The sequence below is a fragment of the Penicillium chermesinum genome (assembly GCF_028974085.1).
Source record: "Penicillium chermesinum strain IBT 19713 chromosome Unknown utg000004l:1.0-3345178.0:1.0-3348027.0, whole genome shotgun sequence".
NCBI classification, from domain to species: Eukaryota; Fungi; Ascomycota; class Eurotiomycetes; order Eurotiales; family Aspergillaceae; genus Penicillium; species Penicillium chermesinum.
Genome location: NW_026695314.1, coordinates 1,944,026 through 1,962,581, shown reverse-complemented (window position 1 = coordinate 1,962,581; position 18,556 = coordinate 1,944,026). Strand labels below are relative to the sequence as shown.

At 53.0% G+C, this 18,556-nt stretch overlaps 7 protein-coding genes across 7 annotated transcripts; 4 read left to right on the top strand and 3 right to left on the bottom strand.

Annotated features, from left to right (window-relative positions):
- Positions 1-131: 131 nt before the first annotated feature.
- On the bottom strand, positions 132-2,051 carry N7468_005635 (NOT2/NOT3/NOT5 family protein; the record flags this gene model as incomplete). Its single annotated transcript, XM_058474931.1, has 8 exons — positions 132-221; positions 286-474; positions 549-639; positions 694-965; positions 1,020-1,084; positions 1,173-1,594; positions 1,698-1,833; positions 1,889-2,051. 8 exons carry the CDS (start codon positions 2,049-2,051, stop codon positions 132-134), a joined length of 1,428 nt encoding a protein of 475 aa, XP_058330671.1.
- Positions 2,052-2,835: 784 nt separating this feature from the next.
- mrpl4 (mitochondrial 54S ribosomal protein uL29m) lies at positions 2,836-3,633 on the top strand (the record flags this gene model as incomplete). Its single annotated transcript, XM_058474930.1, has 3 exons — positions 2,836-3,202; positions 3,268-3,434; positions 3,514-3,633. The coding sequence occupies 3 exons, from the start codon at positions 2,836-2,838 to the stop codon at positions 3,631-3,633; spliced, it is 654 nt and encodes a 217-aa protein (XP_058330670.1).
- Positions 3,634-4,476: 843 nt separating this feature from the next.
- N7468_005633 (secretory pathway gdp dissociation inhibitor) lies at positions 4,477-6,297 on the top strand (the record flags this gene model as incomplete). Its single annotated transcript, XM_058474929.1, has 8 exons — positions 4,477-4,522; positions 4,577-4,601; positions 4,659-4,718; positions 4,782-4,809; positions 4,872-5,217; positions 5,274-5,825; positions 5,876-6,133; positions 6,209-6,297. 8 exons carry the CDS (start codon positions 4,477-4,479, stop codon positions 6,295-6,297), a joined length of 1,404 nt encoding a protein of 467 aa, XP_058330669.1.
- Positions 6,298-6,754: 457 nt separating this feature from the next.
- N7468_005632 (PaaI family thioesterase) lies at positions 6,755-7,358 on the bottom strand (the record flags this gene model as incomplete). The annotated part of the gene is made up of 2 exons (XM_058474928.1): positions 6,755-7,168; positions 7,254-7,358. The coding sequence occupies 2 exons, from the start codon at positions 7,356-7,358 to the stop codon at positions 6,755-6,757; spliced, it is 519 nt and encodes a 172-aa protein (XP_058330668.1).
- A 939-nt stretch (positions 7,359-8,297) lies between these two features.
- On the top strand, positions 8,298-10,490 carry N7468_005631 (origin recognition complex subunit 4; the record flags this gene model as incomplete). Its single annotated transcript, XM_058474927.1, is given in 3 exon segments — positions 8,298-9,797; positions 9,866-10,273; positions 10,287-10,490. The coding sequence occupies 3 exon segments, from the start codon at positions 8,298-8,300 to the stop codon at positions 10,488-10,490; spliced, it is 2,112 nt and encodes a 703-aa protein (XP_058330667.1).
- A 2,831-nt stretch (positions 10,491-13,321) lies between these two features.
- On the top strand, positions 13,322-13,571 carry N7468_005630 (uncharacterized protein; the record flags this gene model as incomplete). The annotated part of the gene is made up of 2 exons (XM_058474926.1): positions 13,322-13,433; positions 13,474-13,571. 2 exons carry the CDS (start codon positions 13,322-13,324, stop codon positions 13,569-13,571), a joined length of 210 nt encoding a protein of 69 aa, XP_058330666.1.
- Positions 13,572-13,872: 301 nt separating this feature from the next.
- On the bottom strand, positions 13,873-14,439 carry N7468_005629 (uncharacterized protein; the record flags this gene model as incomplete). Its single annotated transcript, XM_058474925.1, has 1 exon — positions 13,873-14,439. One exon carries the CDS (start codon positions 14,437-14,439, stop codon positions 13,873-13,875), a length of 567 nt encoding a protein of 188 aa, XP_058330665.1.
- Positions 14,440-18,556: the final 4,117 nt, after the last annotated feature.

Genomic DNA, 18,556 nt, shown 5'->3' with positions numbered 1-18,556 from the left:
CTCATTGTGCTATCGACCGCCCACGAGCATGATCACAGGAAGAAAAAAAGAAGAAAGAAAAACCGAACGCCATTGCTGGCCAGACGAGATTGGTTGGTGGGGGTCCGCGTCCAGCCTGTTTAAACGCCATTTCATGAGTGCACGGGGGCGACAGCACGAGGGATGCCGCGGTTGGGGTCGAGGCGATTATCGAGGTCCTCGTATCGAAGAATAAACTCGCGCTGCAAGGGTTTGTTAGTACATTTACTCGCAATCCCACCGGGCTGTTGCTTGACGATCACCTACCCGAACCTTCTTCCATGTCGAGTGGTCCCACAGAAGGTAAATGCCCCGTTCGCTCACGCCCCTTTCGACATCCACAGGGCCTGGATACGACTCGTCGCGGGTCAACCAACAGCGCTCGAGCTTATGGTACCGCCATTTCCGACCCATCAACTCCTCCGCCGCGAGCTCCTGCATGATGTCACGGGCATGCTGTAGAAGATGTAGAAAAGGGTCTCATCGCTGAAACCAGGAATGCGAGACTGAAGGGGCTGGATGTTGGCGACGTTGTAGCATGAGGGGAGAGAGAAGTCCTGCTCGAGGGGAATCGCGGACATCGACGAGACGAAAGGAGACGCGAACGTAGTGTGGAGGGGCCTAGAACGCGTGATTAGCAAACACCCTGAAACAGTGAGCAGGAGGCTCGCGTACTCGGGCTGATTCAGATCCAAACCAAGAGTCATCAGGTCCTGGCCGACCGCGAGACTGGCAATATCGGGGTTTTCGTGGTGGATCATGCGCAGAAGGCCAGCCAGGCCGAAACGATCCAGCTCACTCATTTCCTCGAAGGGAGGTTGTTCGCCGCTTTGAGCCATCGCAGCAGGTGAAGCAGCCTGGCCTTCGTTGGCCGGCTGCTGTCGTGGCTGCAATTGTTGGGGGTCGCTAAAGTTGCGTTGGCCCGACATTAAGGTGTTGTTCAAGTCCTGTAGAGTCGGTGAGTGCGGGGGCCTAAAATGGGCGATCGCCGATCAACTTACTTCCTTCTCCTGACCCAGAACACCATTCGGTCCTTGATTCACGGGCGACCGTGAGGAACCAAGGCCTGAAGAAAAATTAGTTACTTATACTCAATTTACGCTCTTCTTTTTCTTTCTTTTCTTTCTGCTTGCAGGGGGATCCTGGGAACACACCGATCATACCCGAACTATAGCCTCCAAACCCAGCATTCTGCATCAAAGCGTCTCGATGCGCCTGAGGAAGTTCCGAGGCAACATTCCGGCCTAATGGAGGGAACTCATCAATATTGCCGGTCTGAGGTTGACTTCCCGCTGTTAGCTGGCTGTTGATCCCCTGTCCACCATTTCTGAAATCATCCAGCCGATTAGCAAATTGAGCTCCCGAAGGGAACATATCATCGTTGGCGGGTTGTGATGGCTGCACAGGGACTGATTGGGTTTGGGAGGCTCGAGAAGGAGGTTGCGAGGTCGGAGGATGTTGTTGTCGTTGGACCGGCGTGTGTCCTGCCGCTCGCTGGCTCGCGTTGGCCCAGACCATTTGCCCGGGGCTCTGAGCTTGCGATTGCTGCGAGGCGCCTGAAAGCGAGGGAAATTCACTGCACAAAGACCGTCCACATCAGTTCCAGGTTGCCATAGCCTCCTACGTAGGTAGGGAGCGCATGGCCGGATTGCCCACTCGGTCGGTGGCATTTCACGTACCTCAAGTCCAGTGGTGTCCCTGATTGGGAGCCGCCCAGACTTTGCGCAAAGCTTCCCATTGTCCCCATATTGCGTTGCTGCGTGTTTGGTAAAGCGGAGGTCCCAGGGAGGTTGAAGTTCCAATTTGCTGCGCCACCTACCCCTCAAATATTAGCAACGACCCAGATTCTCTCACACCTGAAAGACCATACAGTCCATCGAGGGAATAAGACCATACCCAATTTTCCATTCGGCATTCGTGCAGAGGGCAGAGCTCCGTTTCGGGTTTGTGCTTGCGGCTGTTGTGCGGGGAATCCAGACATGCCTCGTAGCGGCTGCGATCCAGGTCCTGTCAGAAGCGTCAAAGGTCAGCATCTGTTTTAATCAAGATACGGCTCCCCATGCTTCGGTCTGGCGGAGGAATGTGCCTGAACACCCTTGCAAGAATAGGGTCTCCGTCGCAAACGAGCCTTCTGTGTGCGGGGCCGGCGATTGAGATCCAAGGATCCTTCTAGCAGCTGAAGAACGTAATAAAGCTCCAGGGCAACGTTCTCCGACTGCTTGCATGATTGCGCAGACCGGGCTCCTGCACATTCCGCAACGGTGGGGGGTAGAAAGGCCGCTTGAAGACTCGGACGGATCGAAGAATTCACGTACCTGGTCGATTCATGATGCAGGTCTCTGGGAACAACTCGAGGCTGATTGGCAGATACGTTTGTGAGGTTTGGCCGGCAAAATAAACAAACCCTCAGGTAAACCTCAAGCTTAAAACTGTGGAGGGATGAGACCACTTCTTGACTTCGATGCGGCGCTGCTCCGCTTAGAGGTGGAGCGACTCGATTGGGCAGTTAGGCGCGCGGATAGTGGTGCACAGGCCAGTTTCAAGGTCTGGTGCTCAGGACTATACCGGCACAATTTGAAGGGAGAGTTGTGGAAGACCAGAGCCTCTTTGCTTCTAGTGAGTGGTGAACAGATCTAGCATAGATTGGCCAAAGTGTTCGTGAAATTCAGAAGAGCCGCACTTAGATTATTTTAGAGCAGTATTCTTGGGGAGACGGAAGTCACACGTGACCCTCCGCCCGAGAACCCAGACTACTATTTTTCGTGATCCGAAACCGAGCGACCCTGGCCCCGGAATTCCACCAACCTCGCAACAGTCATGCAACGACCAGCTGTCGCTCATGTGGCCCGGTATGGCGGCCTCGTCTTGGCTGAACTACCTCCTCCATATCTTGCACCCTCCCTCCTCTCGATGAATCAGCCCCAATCCTCAAGCTTCTCGACAACCGCCGTCGCGGCTGGCCGATCGGGGGGTCGAGGACGCGACATGAGCAAGAACCGCGGTGTATCTGCCATTCATCGCACCGGCCCCAAGTTCAAGTTGACTGCTGCCAAATACCCATTGCCTAAACCGGTGCCGCGCGACCAATTGCCAGAGCCCGCCAAGACACCCAAGCACGGCCTTTGGGGGTTTTTTCCCAAGAGCCGTGAGACATTGAGTACCCCGGAAAGCGACGGAGAGCATGGTAAGATTCAGATCTGGAGATTAAAGTATCTCTTGATAAGAAGGAACTGCTAACTTCAATGTTAGGCCGGCCGTGGGCCATCCCAGAACTCCGTGAGAAGAGCTGGGAAGATCTTCATCGCCTGTGGTGGGTTTGCGTCAAGGAGCGCAACCGCATTGCCACTTCGAATTACGAGAGGGCTCGTTTGATGGCTGGATATGGAGATCACGAGGCTGATGTTCGCGACAAAGCGGTAAGTCCTGGACCATGGTTTCTGAATGCACCTGGCAATAGTTGGACGATGTGAGCTGACAAATATGTTTCGGCTACAGGTGTTGACCACTATGCGAGCTATCAAACATGTGCTCCGCGAGCGCTGGTACGCCTGGGAAGAGGCAAAACGCCTATACGAAAAGGGTGTCCGTCCCGACGCTGAGGTTTTCGAGGAGTAGAGATCCTGAGGGAACGCCCTCACGTTCTTCCGCCAGATATTGGTTTCTTAGCGTCAAAGGGTCAATATTCGAATCAACGATTGGAACGGTCCTTTGGGCTTGGAGAATCAGATCGGGAACCAGCTGTCCAATTGGCATTTGTAGCAATACTGTTTGATATCATTGCTGCCTGCTACATTTATTTTCATGTACCATTATACAATATTTTCGACCAAGCTTGAGCAATTCCATTATGTCTACTTCGGCACATTCGAGTTTCTGCTGTTGCTGACTTGCCACTAGCAGCGTGGGAAACCATCACGACGGGGATCCTGCGTTCTTCGTCAAACGCCAGTAGACTATTTCAACCCTCGCCACCTAAGGCTGGGGTTATATTTACTGTGTTCGACAATCTTTATTAGTAGTCATGGAAACCAAAAGCAATTCCCTAAGCCCTTTTTCTGCGTTCTTAGTGGGGCATGGGCGGAATCGAACAGCTGAGCTCTTAGTTGAGCTCTCCACACCTCGTGGACGGGTGGGAACTAGGTGATCCAATATTGAGAAATATTTTTTTTTTTTTGATAAATCGGAAGAATGTAATCGATTCAGGGGCTCCCCCTGAGCCAATCAATTCTGCAAATGGTCTAGTTTTTGTCAAGCCCCTGGTATAACCAGTTACCTGGTTAAAGGGGCACAGCCGACGAAGTTTACTAGTGGCGGGCCGACTAGCTAGTCTCCCCTTCTTTACCGCTTCGTTGATCCGCGGGGACAAGATAGCAACGAGAAACTTTCTCCTCTTTTCTCCTTTTTGTATCCCCCCTTTCGTATCTATTACCCCTGCTTTCCTCCTTCATACGCCACATCATGGATGAGATTGCCCCAGAGTACGACGTTGTAGTGCTCGGCACTGGTATGTTACTACCCCGCTATCCCATTCAGCCCCCCCATTGACCAACTTCTTCAGGTTTGACCGAGTGTGTGCTGTCGGGGTAAGGAATATTCGCTATCTCTCGCAATTCTCCCTACTTACATGCGCTTTTTTCTAGTGTTCTGAGTGTCAAGGGTAACAAGGTCCTCCATATCGACCGAAATGACCACTACGGAGGGTACGTTCACCGCGCAGAGCTCCCCGCGCCATCCGCATAAACGATAGCTAACAATACCTTCAGCGAGGCCGCTTCCGTGAACATTGAAACCGTATGCCCGAACTACCTCAGCCCCAGCCGATATAGCTTTTTGCTAACTCTCTTGTTTCACAGCTCTTCAAGAAGTACGGCAACGTCCAGCCCGGCGAAGAGCCTTGGAAGAAGTATGGACGAGTGCACGACTGGAACATCGACCTCGTCCCTAAGCTTCTGATGGCCAACGGGGAGCTGACGAACATCCTTGTCTCCACCGATGTCACTCGATACCTCGAATTCAAGCAGATCGCCGGTAGCTACGTTCAGCAGGGCAAGGGCTCTAAGGCGACCGTGGCCAAGGTTCCCTCCGATGCGGGTGAAGCTTTGCGGTCGTCCCTGATGGGCCTGTTCGAGAAGCGACGGGCTAAGAAGTTCCTCGAATGGGTTGGCGAGTTTAAGGAGGACGACCCTGCCACTCACCAAGGTATGCCGTGATTACATTTGAACTGCCCATGGTAGCCGTGACTAAGAAGCGTGTAGGTATCAACGTCAAGGCCTGCACTATGAAGGACGTCTACGATAAGTTTGGTCTCGAGGAGAACACTCGTGATTTCGTTGGTCACTCCATGGCCCTTTACCCCTCAGATGAATACATTAACGCCCCTGGCGTTGCCGTTGACGCTATCAATCGTATTCGCCTCTACGTCAACTCCATGGCTCGCTACGGGAAATCGCCGTACATCTACCCCCTGTACGGTCTGGGTGAGCTTCCTCAGGGGTTTGCTCGTCTTTCGGCTATCTACGGCGGTACTTACATGCTGAACACCGATGTTGATGAGGTGCTCTACGAGGATGGGAAGGTCTCCGGCATTAAGGCCACCATGAAGGACCCTCATGAGCAATCCGAAGTCATGAAGTTCGAGACCAAGACCAAGAAGATCATCGCCGATCCCTCTTACTTTCCCAACAAGGTCAAGGTTACCGGATACCTGCTCAAGGCAATCTGTATCTTGAAGCACCCGGTTGATAAGACTGACGGCAGTGACTCTCTGCAACTCATCATCCCCCAATCCCAGGTTGGACGCAAACACGGTGAGTTGGTCTCAATGCCCAATCTACGAACGCTTCCTCATAAGGTATAGACATCTACATTGCCGTTGTCTCATCGGCCCATAACGTCTGCCCTAAAGGTTACTACATCGCCATTGTCTCGACTATCGCTGAGAACGATGCCAACCACCATATGGAGCTCGAGCCGGGCTTTGAGCGCCTCGGCGTTATTGAGGAGAAATTCATGGGAGCTCCTATTCCCCTTTACGAGCCTCTGGAGAGCGGCGCCAACGACAACATCTTCATCTCCAAGAGCTATGATGCTACTTCGCACTTCGAAACCACAACCAGTAAGTTTGCAGCCTTGGTTTTTTTTTCTTCTTTTTTTTGGGTTTGATTTGGCAACCTGCTTACCCATACTTCAGCCGATGTGCGAGATATCTACCGCCGTGCCACCGGCGAAGAGCTGGTCGTCGAGGGTCTCCGTGAAGACCAGCAGCTTGCTCAGGAGTAGAAAATCCACAACCTGGACTGTCAATGAGATACTCTACTGTGACTTAGATGCTAAATTGATCCCATTTCCTTTGCATGTGAACTATGCTCTGTCCTTTTTATTCTCTGGTATATCCATTGTTCATGTCATTGGCAGTGGTACGGAGTACATACTCGGGGGACGGTATGTAGTCGAATGTAGGGTCACTTTCATTTCATGATGATGAGACCAAAGTAAGCCAAGTAGCTCCCATATTTTTATTTCTTTATTCAGGTGCACAATCCAGGCCAGAACGTGGAGCAACTCCCAAGTCGGATGCAGCATGGGCTCTGCTTCAGGTCACTAGTACCAGTAGTGGTAGGGTCGGGGCCACTGCGGATATCTGAGAGAACATCATTATAGCGCAATCAAATAACCTGTAAGACAGTTCTTGTAATTTAGTCTATATTGCTCGCTCTTTCAGCATGAAGGTATCATCTTATATGCGCTGCTTTACTTCGGGGTCCGTATTCGCCTTCTCATGCTCGCCAACCACGCATACATCCCCATTACTAGCCTTCTGAATCTCCGCTCGCAACAGAGCTAACCGCTGCCCAGCATGAATCAATTCACAAACCAAACGCGCCTCGGTTCCCACCGGCACTGGCCTGAGATACGTAGTCCTCAAATTGCGACTAACACCACCATACGCGAACTTGCCGGGCTCCGCCATGCCCACAAGAAGAGTGCTCGAAAGGACATCGATCAAAGTGGCTGCACAGCCGCCATGCAGGTTTCCGAGATAGTTGCTCAGATCCGGGGTAATAGTAAACGTGAAGGAGACCTTGGCTGGCGGTCCGCGGGTTGCTGATTCGAAGCGGAGATTGCATTTGCGCCCGTCGATGTCCCAGTGCTATTCCAGTTCACGTCATTCAGTGCTTGTGATTCAGACCGGGTGCATGCGATCGAAGTCTGTTCGATCTTGCTGCTTGACTTACGTCGTCACTTCCCTGGCACATCCGGCGCATGTAACTGTAGACGTTCTCCTCGAACTCGGTCATTTGCCGCGCTGGCGGTTTGATGGCGTATTCAACGTCGGCCATTATGGTATCAGAAAAAAGAGTGGAATCGACTTTAAAACGCCCGGATAATGATTTGAATGGATCCCCCGGGGTTGCGATGAGGAATGATCTTATTGCATCCTGATTCCGGTCGTTCCCCACAGGCAGCTCCGCCACCCGAACCTCGGCTTTGTGGTTCAAGCTGGGGAATGTCTTCCAATCTCGGCCCACTGCTTGTCGCTTAATTGCTTGCGTCGAGAGAGTCTTGTGCTTCATGGCCTAGTAGTAAATTCTCCAAGGTTCATATCTCTTTGATTTTGGTGGAACTCGAAACCAAAGCCATTTCAAGCTCAGATGCTACGATCATCGGCCCTCTCTACCTTACATATTTGCTGGCCCAGACGTTAGTTCCGTGCACCTCAAGGCTTCCAAATGTTCCAACTTCCACGATCGAGCTATTTCTTCTCATACTGAGAAATAGAGGTATATTGTTTGGCGCTATGCCCCACAGAAGCTATATCAAAAACCTCAGACCATTGGGAGAATCGAAAATGAATACACCAGCGTCTCTCACCTGACTTCGCGTCACGCGTTTCGGCCTCAGGCGTTGAAGTCCCGGAGATGGACATTTGTTTCCGCAGGGCACGTAGTTGATTCATACAGCTTGTCTACCAGTCTGCTCCCTCCGGGCACAAACGCGCCAGACTGGAAGTCCAATTTGCCGTGTATCTTCCATACTGAAGATAACCAGTGCTTTCCAGTAGGGCCATCGCTCGTTTGATATGTGATTCTGCCAGCTGCAACTCCAACGTCCAGGGCCGAAATAGTCCCGCGAACTTAATTGAACAATAGCGAGACGGAACAGGCCTGCCGCTCATTTGTGGTATAAGGAATCTACACCGACGCCTCCCAAACACCATCTAACGCCCCATTGGTATATTCCCCCTTGATCCTACGATTTGCGAACGTCGACCCTTGAATATGCGAGACCCCCAAGCCTCAAAGCGGAGGCGAGTTTCCACGGAGCCCGAGCAGGATGACGATGGAGATGTAGCGATGGACGGCGGTGACAGCGTCTATTCTGTCCCTTCATCACCTGAGCCAGCGGACTCGGAGGACCAAGATTATCGCGGACCCAAAAGACAGCCATCCCGCCGCCAGTCCACGCGCCGCAAGTCGCAAGCCACCAGCGCAGTTGATTTGGGTGCTGCGACCGACGAAAATGCAGTTGACACCCCTTCGAGGGCCGGAACACGCTCCAGTGGACGGCAACGGAAGGCGCCTGAACGTTTCGAGGATGCTCAAACGCCAACCTCTGCCCAACGAGGCGCCGCGACCCCTCGCAGTGGGCGCCCCGCGAGAAGCGCGCAGAAGAAGAAGCCTGAGCTAGTGGAAGACGAAGACGAGGAGATGGATTTGGATGGTCAGTCACCTGAACCGGTTCTCACAAGGACCCGATCGCGGAGAACCGCAGCGAAGCCAAAGTCAAAGGCTGGGGAGGAAGAACAGCCCGACTCGCCGGACTACAACGATGGACTGGATGATCTTGTTGCATTACAACTCCAACAGGGCCTTGTGCAGAACCAACCAGCGGCAGAAGAAGAGATGGTAGAGATGGCGGAGCCTCTTCCTGGATATGCAGAGGCTTTCCAATCCGTCTGCCAGAATGGATTGCAAAATGAAACCCGCGTATTGACGAATTTTGTTCTCGAGAAGCTTTCCGGGAAGCGGCAGATCCCACTGAAGGGACTGGATAGCGAGTACACCAAGGTCAACCACTTGATTGAGCAGACGGTCACCGTTGGCGAAGGAAATTCGATGCTGTTACTCGGATCTCGAGGCGCAGGGAAAACTGCAATGGTTGAATCCATCATCTCGAATCTTTCCAAAGAGCACAGTAATGACTTCCACGTCGTTCGTTTGAATGGCTTCCTTCATACGGATGACCGTTTGGCTCTTCGAGAGATGTGGCGCCAGCTAGGTCGTGAGACCCATACTGAAGATGATGCCGCAAAAGTCAATTCCTATGCGGACACAATGGCCACACTTCTGGCCCTGCTTTCTCACCCCGAGGAACTCTTTGGCGCTTCTGGAAACAAGGACTCGATTACCGCTGCCAAATCTATTGTCATTCTTCTGGATGAATTCGACCTTTTCGTCACTCATCCCCGCCAGACTCTATTATATAACCTTTTTGACATCGCACAGGCCCGAAAGGCACCCATCGCTGTAATCGGGCTCACAACAAAGGTTGATGTGACCGAGATGTTGGAGAAGCGAGTGAAAAGTCGGTTCAGCCACCGATATGTCTACGTTCCACTTCCCCGGACATTCGAAATGTTCTCAGATATTTGCCTGGCAAGCCTCGATCTGAACGACAGCGAGATTACGCAACTTGCAGACTCTATGGAGCGTGGACGCGCCCTCATCGAGTCGGCTCCCTGGCGAACGCTCCTGGCGGGGTGGAAATCATATCTCAAGGTAGGAAGAGGCCCCTTTCATTTCTATACTTCTCAGAGCCTTGACACTAACATGCTCGATCTTGGCAGGAATTGTGGGTGGATAAGGACTTCCAATTCCACATGAAAAACATATTCTACCAAACCAAGTCCGTGAAGGACTTCCTCACAAGCGTGCTGCTGCCAATCAGTGAACTCAACATCAGCACGTTGGCACCCGATACAACCCTCCAAGTCCCAACCCCCAAAAGCTTCACCTCGCAGTCCCTCTCATGCCCCGACCCAGCACCCCTCCCATTCTCAACATCCATCGCTGCATCCGCAAGCCCTTCATCCCTCCCCCTTGCGCTCCTTCTCGCTGCCACTCGGCTCGCAGCGCTTTTCGACCCAGTGGCAGACGGCGCTCAGGCCCAGGGCCTAGCGCCGCTGGCTCTGTCCTTCCCAGCCGCTTATGCAGAATATGTCCGAATGCTTACCTCTGCTAAGACCTCCGCCTCGGTCTCCGGCGCAGCCGCCACGCCCGGCCGCGTCTGGGGCCGCGATGTGGCGCGGGAATCGTGGGAGAAACCTAATTTCCTGGGGTCTGGTGACGCCTGTGGGCGGCGGCAACGGCACGGCTGATGGCCAGATGTTCCGTGTGGAGATCAGTTTCGAGGAGGTGGTCGAGATGGCCGGATCAAGCAGTTCGCTTGGACAGTGGTGGCGTGAGGGTTGAATTACTGGTGGCGTCTTATTGCCTACCTGTGAGGGGGGGGGGGAAACTGTGCATCACAATCCTTGTCGACGTTCCAATGAATTGACCTGTCTGAACTGTTCAACCTCTCAGCTTTCCCTTTTTTCTAGGTTTTCATTGCTTTCTTTTTTTTACAGGTAGACGTCGAAAGTCGGGGGGGGTCTCGCATGTAGTCCAGCTTGACCATCCCTAGCCCCAGGTAAACGTTTCTCGGGGGTGGGCTACAAGTCGCATCCGAGAATAATTATGCACTGCCTGATGCAGTTATGCACCCACCCCTATAACTATTGAATGTTACAGAGCAAAAAGTCTAAAATCCCCTGGACACATGACATTGCATAGTTGTCAGGCCTCCTGTATCGGACCTGGGGGGAGCCGACTGGCGAGATACGTATCACAACTTCAACCTCGATTTAGTAGCAGGCCCAGAACCCGCCCCTTCGCTCCTCGGTTACGTATGTCCAGAGTCAATTTCGGGAGCCTTGGGTTGTCCCGCGGATCCCTTCTCTCCTGGACTGGCTTCCAGGGTGCCTCAGACCATCCTTGCCGTGATAACCGGGCCAAATCACCCTTGTCCCAGCTGCGGACCCTGCACGAGCTATCCCAAGCGAGTCCAGCGCCCACGGGCAAAGATGTCGGACTTTCCCTCGGACATACCCCTCCAGCCCGTCTCTTAGCTCGTGTGGGGGGCGCTACGGGTGATTTGACGTATGTAGCATCTGGGAGGAGGGGGGAGGGATGGACACTTTTAGTTTTGCGAAAGATGTGATGTAATGGGGATGCAGATCCGGCGTAAGATATTACAGCTTCCGCCGAGCCACATGGCTCAAGGGCATAAGAGCTGAGTCGACTAGCATCAAGCAAACAAACAGATATTCTGGGTGCAAATAAGGTGCAAGTCGTACTTCGTATTTTACTGGTCCGCTCTTGTGGAGACCCTGACCTTCCGAGAAAAGAATGGCAAAAATGTGCAAGGGTTGCGCTAATCCGGGTATTTGCTGCCCAGGTGCTGGGGTTACGGACGACAAAAATCCTGGGTTCAATGTAACCATCTTAATTCTTAATGCAGTTCCTTTCCCCATTTCGCCCTTACGGTCCTCACCTGTCGAAGGCCCTGTGGAGGGGAAGGGATAGCGGGAGGGTATAACGTGCTACGGTATGGCCACTTAGGGTAATATCGAAAGGGGCGCGATTGGTGCGTCAACCACGCGGTCATGCATGCGTGGTCGCCATGTGTCGGAAAATGACATGTCGCACTCGATTGCGCAGATCAACCCACACAAGTGGCGAAGGCGATGGCAACACTCCACTGCCCGTTATGTGAACAACAGAGACTGGGCCCGGATAGTCACCATTGGCACCCCGGAGGGTTGGGGTCTCGAGAGAATCTGAGGATCAGGGATAACTGACGAGGCGCATATATTACTTCTCATGCAGGGCACCGATAGTCCGGGTAGCCATGTGAAGTAATCTGCCGGCAGGCCATGGCCTATGTCCCCCTCCCGCATTCGTCTGGCTGCCGGCTCTTCTCCTGCAGCGCCATGAGCAAACATGCCGGCAGGCAGAAAAAAGATGCAGCTGCGAAGCAGTCGGACGAGAAACGAATTGTTGGAGAAGGGGAGCGGACGCAAGCGCTAGGCAGTCTTGGCCAAGGTGCAGGACTCCACAATTCTGCACGACTCGCATGGCTGGGAATCCACTGCCCAATGCCAGTCGTGTGCGCGAGTTAGCCTTTCTTAGCCCTTGATCCCGCGGTCCCCCTGTTGTCTTCTTGGGGCAAAGGGGCCGGAGACGGGGAGGGGCTAATGGCCGTTACAAATCGGTCTAGGTTACTTCTGTAGCCTGCAGATCAATATCATCGCCTCCATTCCACAGGGATGGATCGGCTTTGGAAAATGGAATACCTCCGTGCCCTCGAAGCTCGGTTGTCGGCATGGGTAGACTTATCTGGCGGTCCGGGCGCTGCGGCCACCCCTGCCGTCCAATGGTCTAGCCCTTGAAGGCAGGACAGGGCCTCGTGAACCATAGCTATTGGATTGAAAGATGGGTGATACCTGTTAGTACTTTGCGCCGAGTCACCGGGGTCATGAGTAGCCTTGGACAAAAATGACATATCCCCACAAGACTTTGGATCTGAATCTCAAAGATTAACGACGCGGAAGTAGAGAGTGGGCCAGGACGATCAGGCCATAGCCTCCGCCCTCCGCGTGGGAGAAAAAGCTCGGAGACACGTCGAATCGAGGCAGAACAAAAACCTGATTAGCGGCAAGAGTCCACTGCATCCAGAATGATGTATTGGATAATTCTGTTTGATTCCGCGTCGTTGCCCATAGAAAGATCAAGGCTCAAGGCACAGCAGCTCTGTTAGTTCCCGCTTAACAGGGATGTCGCAGATGGGCTGTGCCGCCGAGTTGCTGCCTGCTGCTCAAACTGGCCCTAACCTGTCGACACTACAGTCTGACTGCCGGGCCCATTAGAGTTCTCCCAAGACTCAGGAAGAGATTGACCCAGAAAGCAGCCACTGATGGCGGGGGCGAAGGGGTCGATTCTTTTGAGCTCAAAATGAGTGATATGATGCAGTGATCGTCGCCCCGCTGCAGCGTGGTCTCGGCGTGCATGAATGCGAACAAGCCAGCCATCGATACATTGGCACGAGGATGGTCTCGCAGACTGGATGTAAACTGTCATAGAAAATCATTCCATGATCATCTACCCAGGCTGCCATAAGAGGATGGATACGGGAGAGCGGAGCTAGGACTCGCATGATTTTAGTATCCAGTTTGAGGTTGTGTCCTGTGGATTTGAAGTGAGAAATGGAGACTATGAGTAGTGGGAGCAACACTGGGCTTGAAACCTTCGACTGGGCCAAGCGTCCTAGTGCAGCTAACCGAGAATCGGTATGGGATGGATTTCAAGGTTGGATTAGTGAGTGAACATGAGTGAACAGCCCCGTGGTGCTTTGCAGCTGTGATGGAGACAACGGCACGCGAGAAAGATTTCTCAGCAAAGATCTACATTTATGGGCATGAGGCCGGCGCTGATATCAGCATGTACCATACCTAGGTAGACTCGGAATGTAGGAGTAGGAAACAAGTGCTGGCCCCAGCCTGAGGTCACGGTTGCAGGGGTTAGGAATCCAGAGCCAGATGCTATTGCAGCATTGAAATGAGACCCTACGGCGGCTGTGAGCTTATGAGGAAGGAGAAGGCCATACCAGGGGTATATGCGCCCAGGGAATGGCAGTTGCTCAATACAAGCATGACATGTAAGGACTACGTACTCATGGGCATGTTGCCAAGCTTCCAGGGTTGAGCATGGCCCCCAAAATACCCCAGCAAGACACGACTATGCTAGATTAAGACTGTCAACCTGCATTGAGCCACAGCTGCAGCTCCGAAACACGAAGCCATGCCAGAAAGGGCCCAGCAGGAAAGCTCTGGATCAGAACTGTAAAGCGGGTCGGAGGTCGGCCGCGTGAGAAAGCCCATATCTCAAATTCGCCCACTAAAAGGGTGGAACTGGGCGGCAGGATTTTGCCCACCGCCAATTTGCCAATACCCTGCGAGCAATGTTCGTACATCCCAGTGCGCGCTAAGGTCGGAACGAAGGGTATTGCCATTCCATGTGCGCGTGGTCCCCCCGAGGCCCAACGGGCGCGCCGGTCGATCCGCCGCGTCTCCATGCAAGTCATGGGCGCTTGATGGAAATCAGGATCGTCGACAAGCAGGCCTAGTTGCATGCCAGCTTTGGTTGTATTTCCCGCAGCTCTCCACGGGAAACCGCTGTGTTGCAATTTTGGTTTGCTCTTGTGTCGATCCTCCACGTGGAGCGCGCCCAGAAGCCCGGCGTTGTTTAGGTCGTATCCTTCCAAGTACGCGGTGGAGACCTCGCCAAAACACTCGGTATGATTATGGCAACCGACGTGTACCATGCAATCCTGCGGACTCACGTCTTTAAGGGCATCGGAAGAGCTTCCCCGGAAAAGTCCTATGCATGTATGCCACTTGCCTTGGGCGCGCCTGCAGTGAAACTGGAAGGGCCGACTATTAGAAGTATAAGACCATCATGGGTCTACCGAGCCAGCCTTGTCGTTACACAGTACTGCCGTACACAGTATGTCCCAGCCCCACACAATGAAACCCCTCGCTTGGTGCATGGTACCGCTGGGATGGGCAGAGGGCGTGGAAAGTCTCGGAAGCTTCTCCTTCTTTTCCCATTACGACCTCAAAATCGTCATGGTGTCTCAGTTTTCGTTCTTTGGCGCAACTATCCGCGGAGAAGCGCGTTCCCCTGAAAGAAAAAGGAATCTTCCAATTCATCAAAAGTGGAGGCGAATGATTTGCGAACCATGGTACGAAGACTAAGGCAGAAACGGACAAATTAGTGGCTTCCAGAATCTTTCTAGAAGGGTTCTAGCGCAAGCCATTTGCCACCTGAGTCGTAAAGAAGGCCCCCCCTTGGCTTTTCGGCCATATCCTTTGCGCCGGGTGCAAGGCTCTCTGTGGGGACCCAAAGCCCCTCTCTTTGACGGAGTTGTTTCCGAAACGAAGGCTTCTGTATAAGATGTCCTGAGAGACCAGGAGAAAAGTCTATGACGTGATCCTTTGGGTACTCCGTACAATGCCCTTTTCAGGGCGTACCTGTAATATTCCATGGTTCCATACACCCGATGCTTGCTGGAAGTGGGCTCGTCCTGGCCATACGGATGTTCCCGACCGATCTGCAACCAAAACCTCCGTTTCTTTCTCTTATCCGGCCAAGTGGGCTTGCTCAAAAATTGGGCAAACAGGTAGACTTTGGTGGCCCAAGTGTTGCGCGTCTCCGGCGAGAAAGGACCGAACAAGGTCGACACTGGTTGACTGGTCCAGGGGCTGGCCAGCTATCGCAAGCAAGGGTCGCCTATCTTTGGCATGCTACGCGATATACATCCGTAACTCCGAGAAAGTTGAAATGGAAGAACAACAAGCCATTTGCCAATGGGAGGCAGATTGCCGATCAGGGCTGAGTCTCCATTGGCCAGTGGCTGGCTTTATTTGAAAATCATAGCGTCTGGCCCCCGTCGACGCCCGTGTTTGCCATTCAGCGCACCTAACGTACGCCCCCATTTTCGGGCATTTGTCTTTATCATTCAGCAAACCCCGATGAGAACCGAGTGCGGCTGAAACTAGACCGACCACATGGCAAAAGGGCAAAAAGGGCCATACGGCCCATCCTGCAATCCCGCTCCATTCAGGGGGCCTTTAGGGCGCGCTTCTGATCTCTACCCGAGTTGGTTTAGGCGGTGCGTGAACCCCAGCTTCCCACGTGGGAAGGGCTCCACAGAGGAAGCTCGAGGATCACTTTCCACGGCCGATGCACATCGAACAGATTAGCCTCCAACTCAATTCGCGCGGAATTCATTTGCTGACTTGTGATCAAGTGGGCTATCCCTAGAACGGTTGAATCAGCATCCACTGCTCGTTGCTGAATCAGAGCGCAGCGCGGTTCTCCCTAGCTTCAGCGCGTTCTGCCGCGCAATCCAGGAGCCCCATCTCTTCGCTTGGATCAGAAGACTCAAAATTGATCCCTGCTGTAGAAGCTACCTACTATGGTCCCATCCTCTGCTGCTTTTGCTGGGGAATAATGATCGGCAGGGAGCTCGCGCCAATCTCTTCCGCGGGGGTCTGTGATCCACCTAGACGGCACAAAGACACGTGAGGAGACGACATCAGCCAAAGAAACCGAAGAAACTGGATCAAACAAACAACATTGCAAAGAAGCCTGACATGTAACAGCCCCAAAAAGCAGAGAAGCTAGGTCAATCCGAATACAGTCTGAAACCCAAATCCGAGAGCCACATTCTTAGGAGAAGAAAAGCCGGCATACGGCTACGTACTGGATCACGCAACTAGGTGTATGCATCCACGCCGAGTAATGTTACTTACTCCTGGAAGACAGCCTATGCAAGGGAGCAACAACGTCGCTGTGACCTATCGGAATGATGGTTGCCTTTGTGCGACCTCGGATGCTTGGACAGCTTCCTCTGGCCCCCCCCCCCCTCCCCCCAGATATACTAGTTTATATGGTTCCACCAAGGGGTGTTCAACGTGCATGTCTACAGGGCTAGGCAGCGACGGAGGTGTATGCTACCGGTGGCTGAAATGTCCGGAGTTGCAGAGACGGGAGTGGTCCAGACTGTCGATCTTCCATGTGGGCAACCTTGCAAGGGCCCTACAGTAGCAGCAAAGCTGTACGCAGTACAAGGACAGGTTGTCCACACTGACTACGGGCTGGATGGTACCCTTTCTAGGCGTCAAGATTATGGGCTTCTACAAGCTACGAAAAGTTTGGCTGAAACCTTGCAGATTGTAGGGGAGTTGCGCAGATTGGCGCCCAGAGTTGCACCAGATGCGGGAGGTATGACTTGTAAAGTTCATGCGATCATCAACCATGCTGCACCCCGGATCAGATTGGCATTTAGTTCCCAGATGGGTGGCTAGGGCAGCATGGTGGACGAGACAAGTCTATGATTAAGCTCCGCTTTTAATTTTGACTACTTATCCGTGTTCTCCATTAGGACATGCTAGTGGGTGACCTGCATGAAGCCCGCGTGGCGGTCAAGGATTATAAGTCGTTGTAATTTTCCTTTTTTAGCTGGTACAGACTGGTACCGGGCCGGAGAAAAGAGAGGGTAACAATACCCCCGGTACCAATACTGTCCGATACAGCAATTCCCGTTGAACGATCAGCGGGTCTAACTTCAGACAAGGACAAAGCGGCCCCCAAAAGACTGCCCCTCTTTCGCCTTCTCGAAAGGGCCAGGTGCATGATGCTAATTACTGAGTCTGACAGACCCACCCTTTCGCCAACTTCCAAGATTCCCTGCTTGCTTACCCCATTCCACGTGGCTTTGCAGGGGAAGCAATACTTAGCTAGATCGCGGGAAGCCTGATGTCTTCAAGGAACCGTTCTGCTCGATCCACATGCTTTAGTCCTTCTCGAATCTCGTACAGTCCAGCCCACATGAGACTTTTGCCCCATAAGAGGTCCGAAGGATTTTCCAAGGGCCCGATCGAGAATCAATTAGGTCTCTTTGTTTTGACGCTGAGAGCGGAAGTCTTCGGACCGGCGTGATCGCACGTCCTTTCTTACGCCAGAATTTCTTATCTCAGAGCTCGCTGACGCGTCGCAAATGCGGAGAAATTGCCTAGAGTTCTCGAGTTCGTACTGCGGGTTCCCCCGTAGGGCCGTAGGGGCCGATTTGGGTCGGTGGGGAGAAAAAGCAAAACGTGGGCGATAATCATCTACGGTGAACGAAAAGACTACGTAGAGGAGCAAGAGACCCCTTCTGAGGCTCTGAAACGAGGACGCCTGGTACCGGTAGATTGGCGATCCGCAACCTTAGCCACCACTGGCCCAACAATCTGGGAAGCTTTATGGGCTCTGAATGGACAATTCACACTCTCTTCGGGCGCCAGCTAAGGGGCCCCTGTTCTGTACGGATGAGTGCGGGAAGTCAAAAAAAACCAAAAAACCATCAAGGGGTATGTTGACAGCATCGTTCTCGTACGCCAAGTCCGTGCAGAGCAAAAGCGGCATTTGAGAGAGACTAGACGCGGTCAGACCCGGGTAAGGGGAACAAACGGTTTGTTCGCAAGATAAGGAGTTACGAAGCGAGGCTCACGTTCTCTTTCGCGCGCTCAGGCGCTTTCTCCACGTGTGTCCACGTGGACCACATGGGCTGTCCAAAAAAAAAGAAAGAGCGGAAGATTTGCTCAGCCACGGTTTCGGTTCCCGCTTCGAAACACTAGTGACTCATGGAGGCCACGTTTGGCGTTTCTTTTCTCCTTGTTTCTTGATCCATCGAATACGAACAGAACAATGTGGCGGGGCCCAAAATGAAAAACGGAGAGCCGTCCAGAGAGTGGGCTTGAAACATGTGATGAATTTATCCGTTTCCGGGCGACCGGCAAGTCTGGCTTGCTCCAAGTACCGAGGCGCCAGAGGATCATCACGCCGTATCTCCAGCATAACTCCGGCTACGGAGTAAAGAGTCGCACAACAGATCG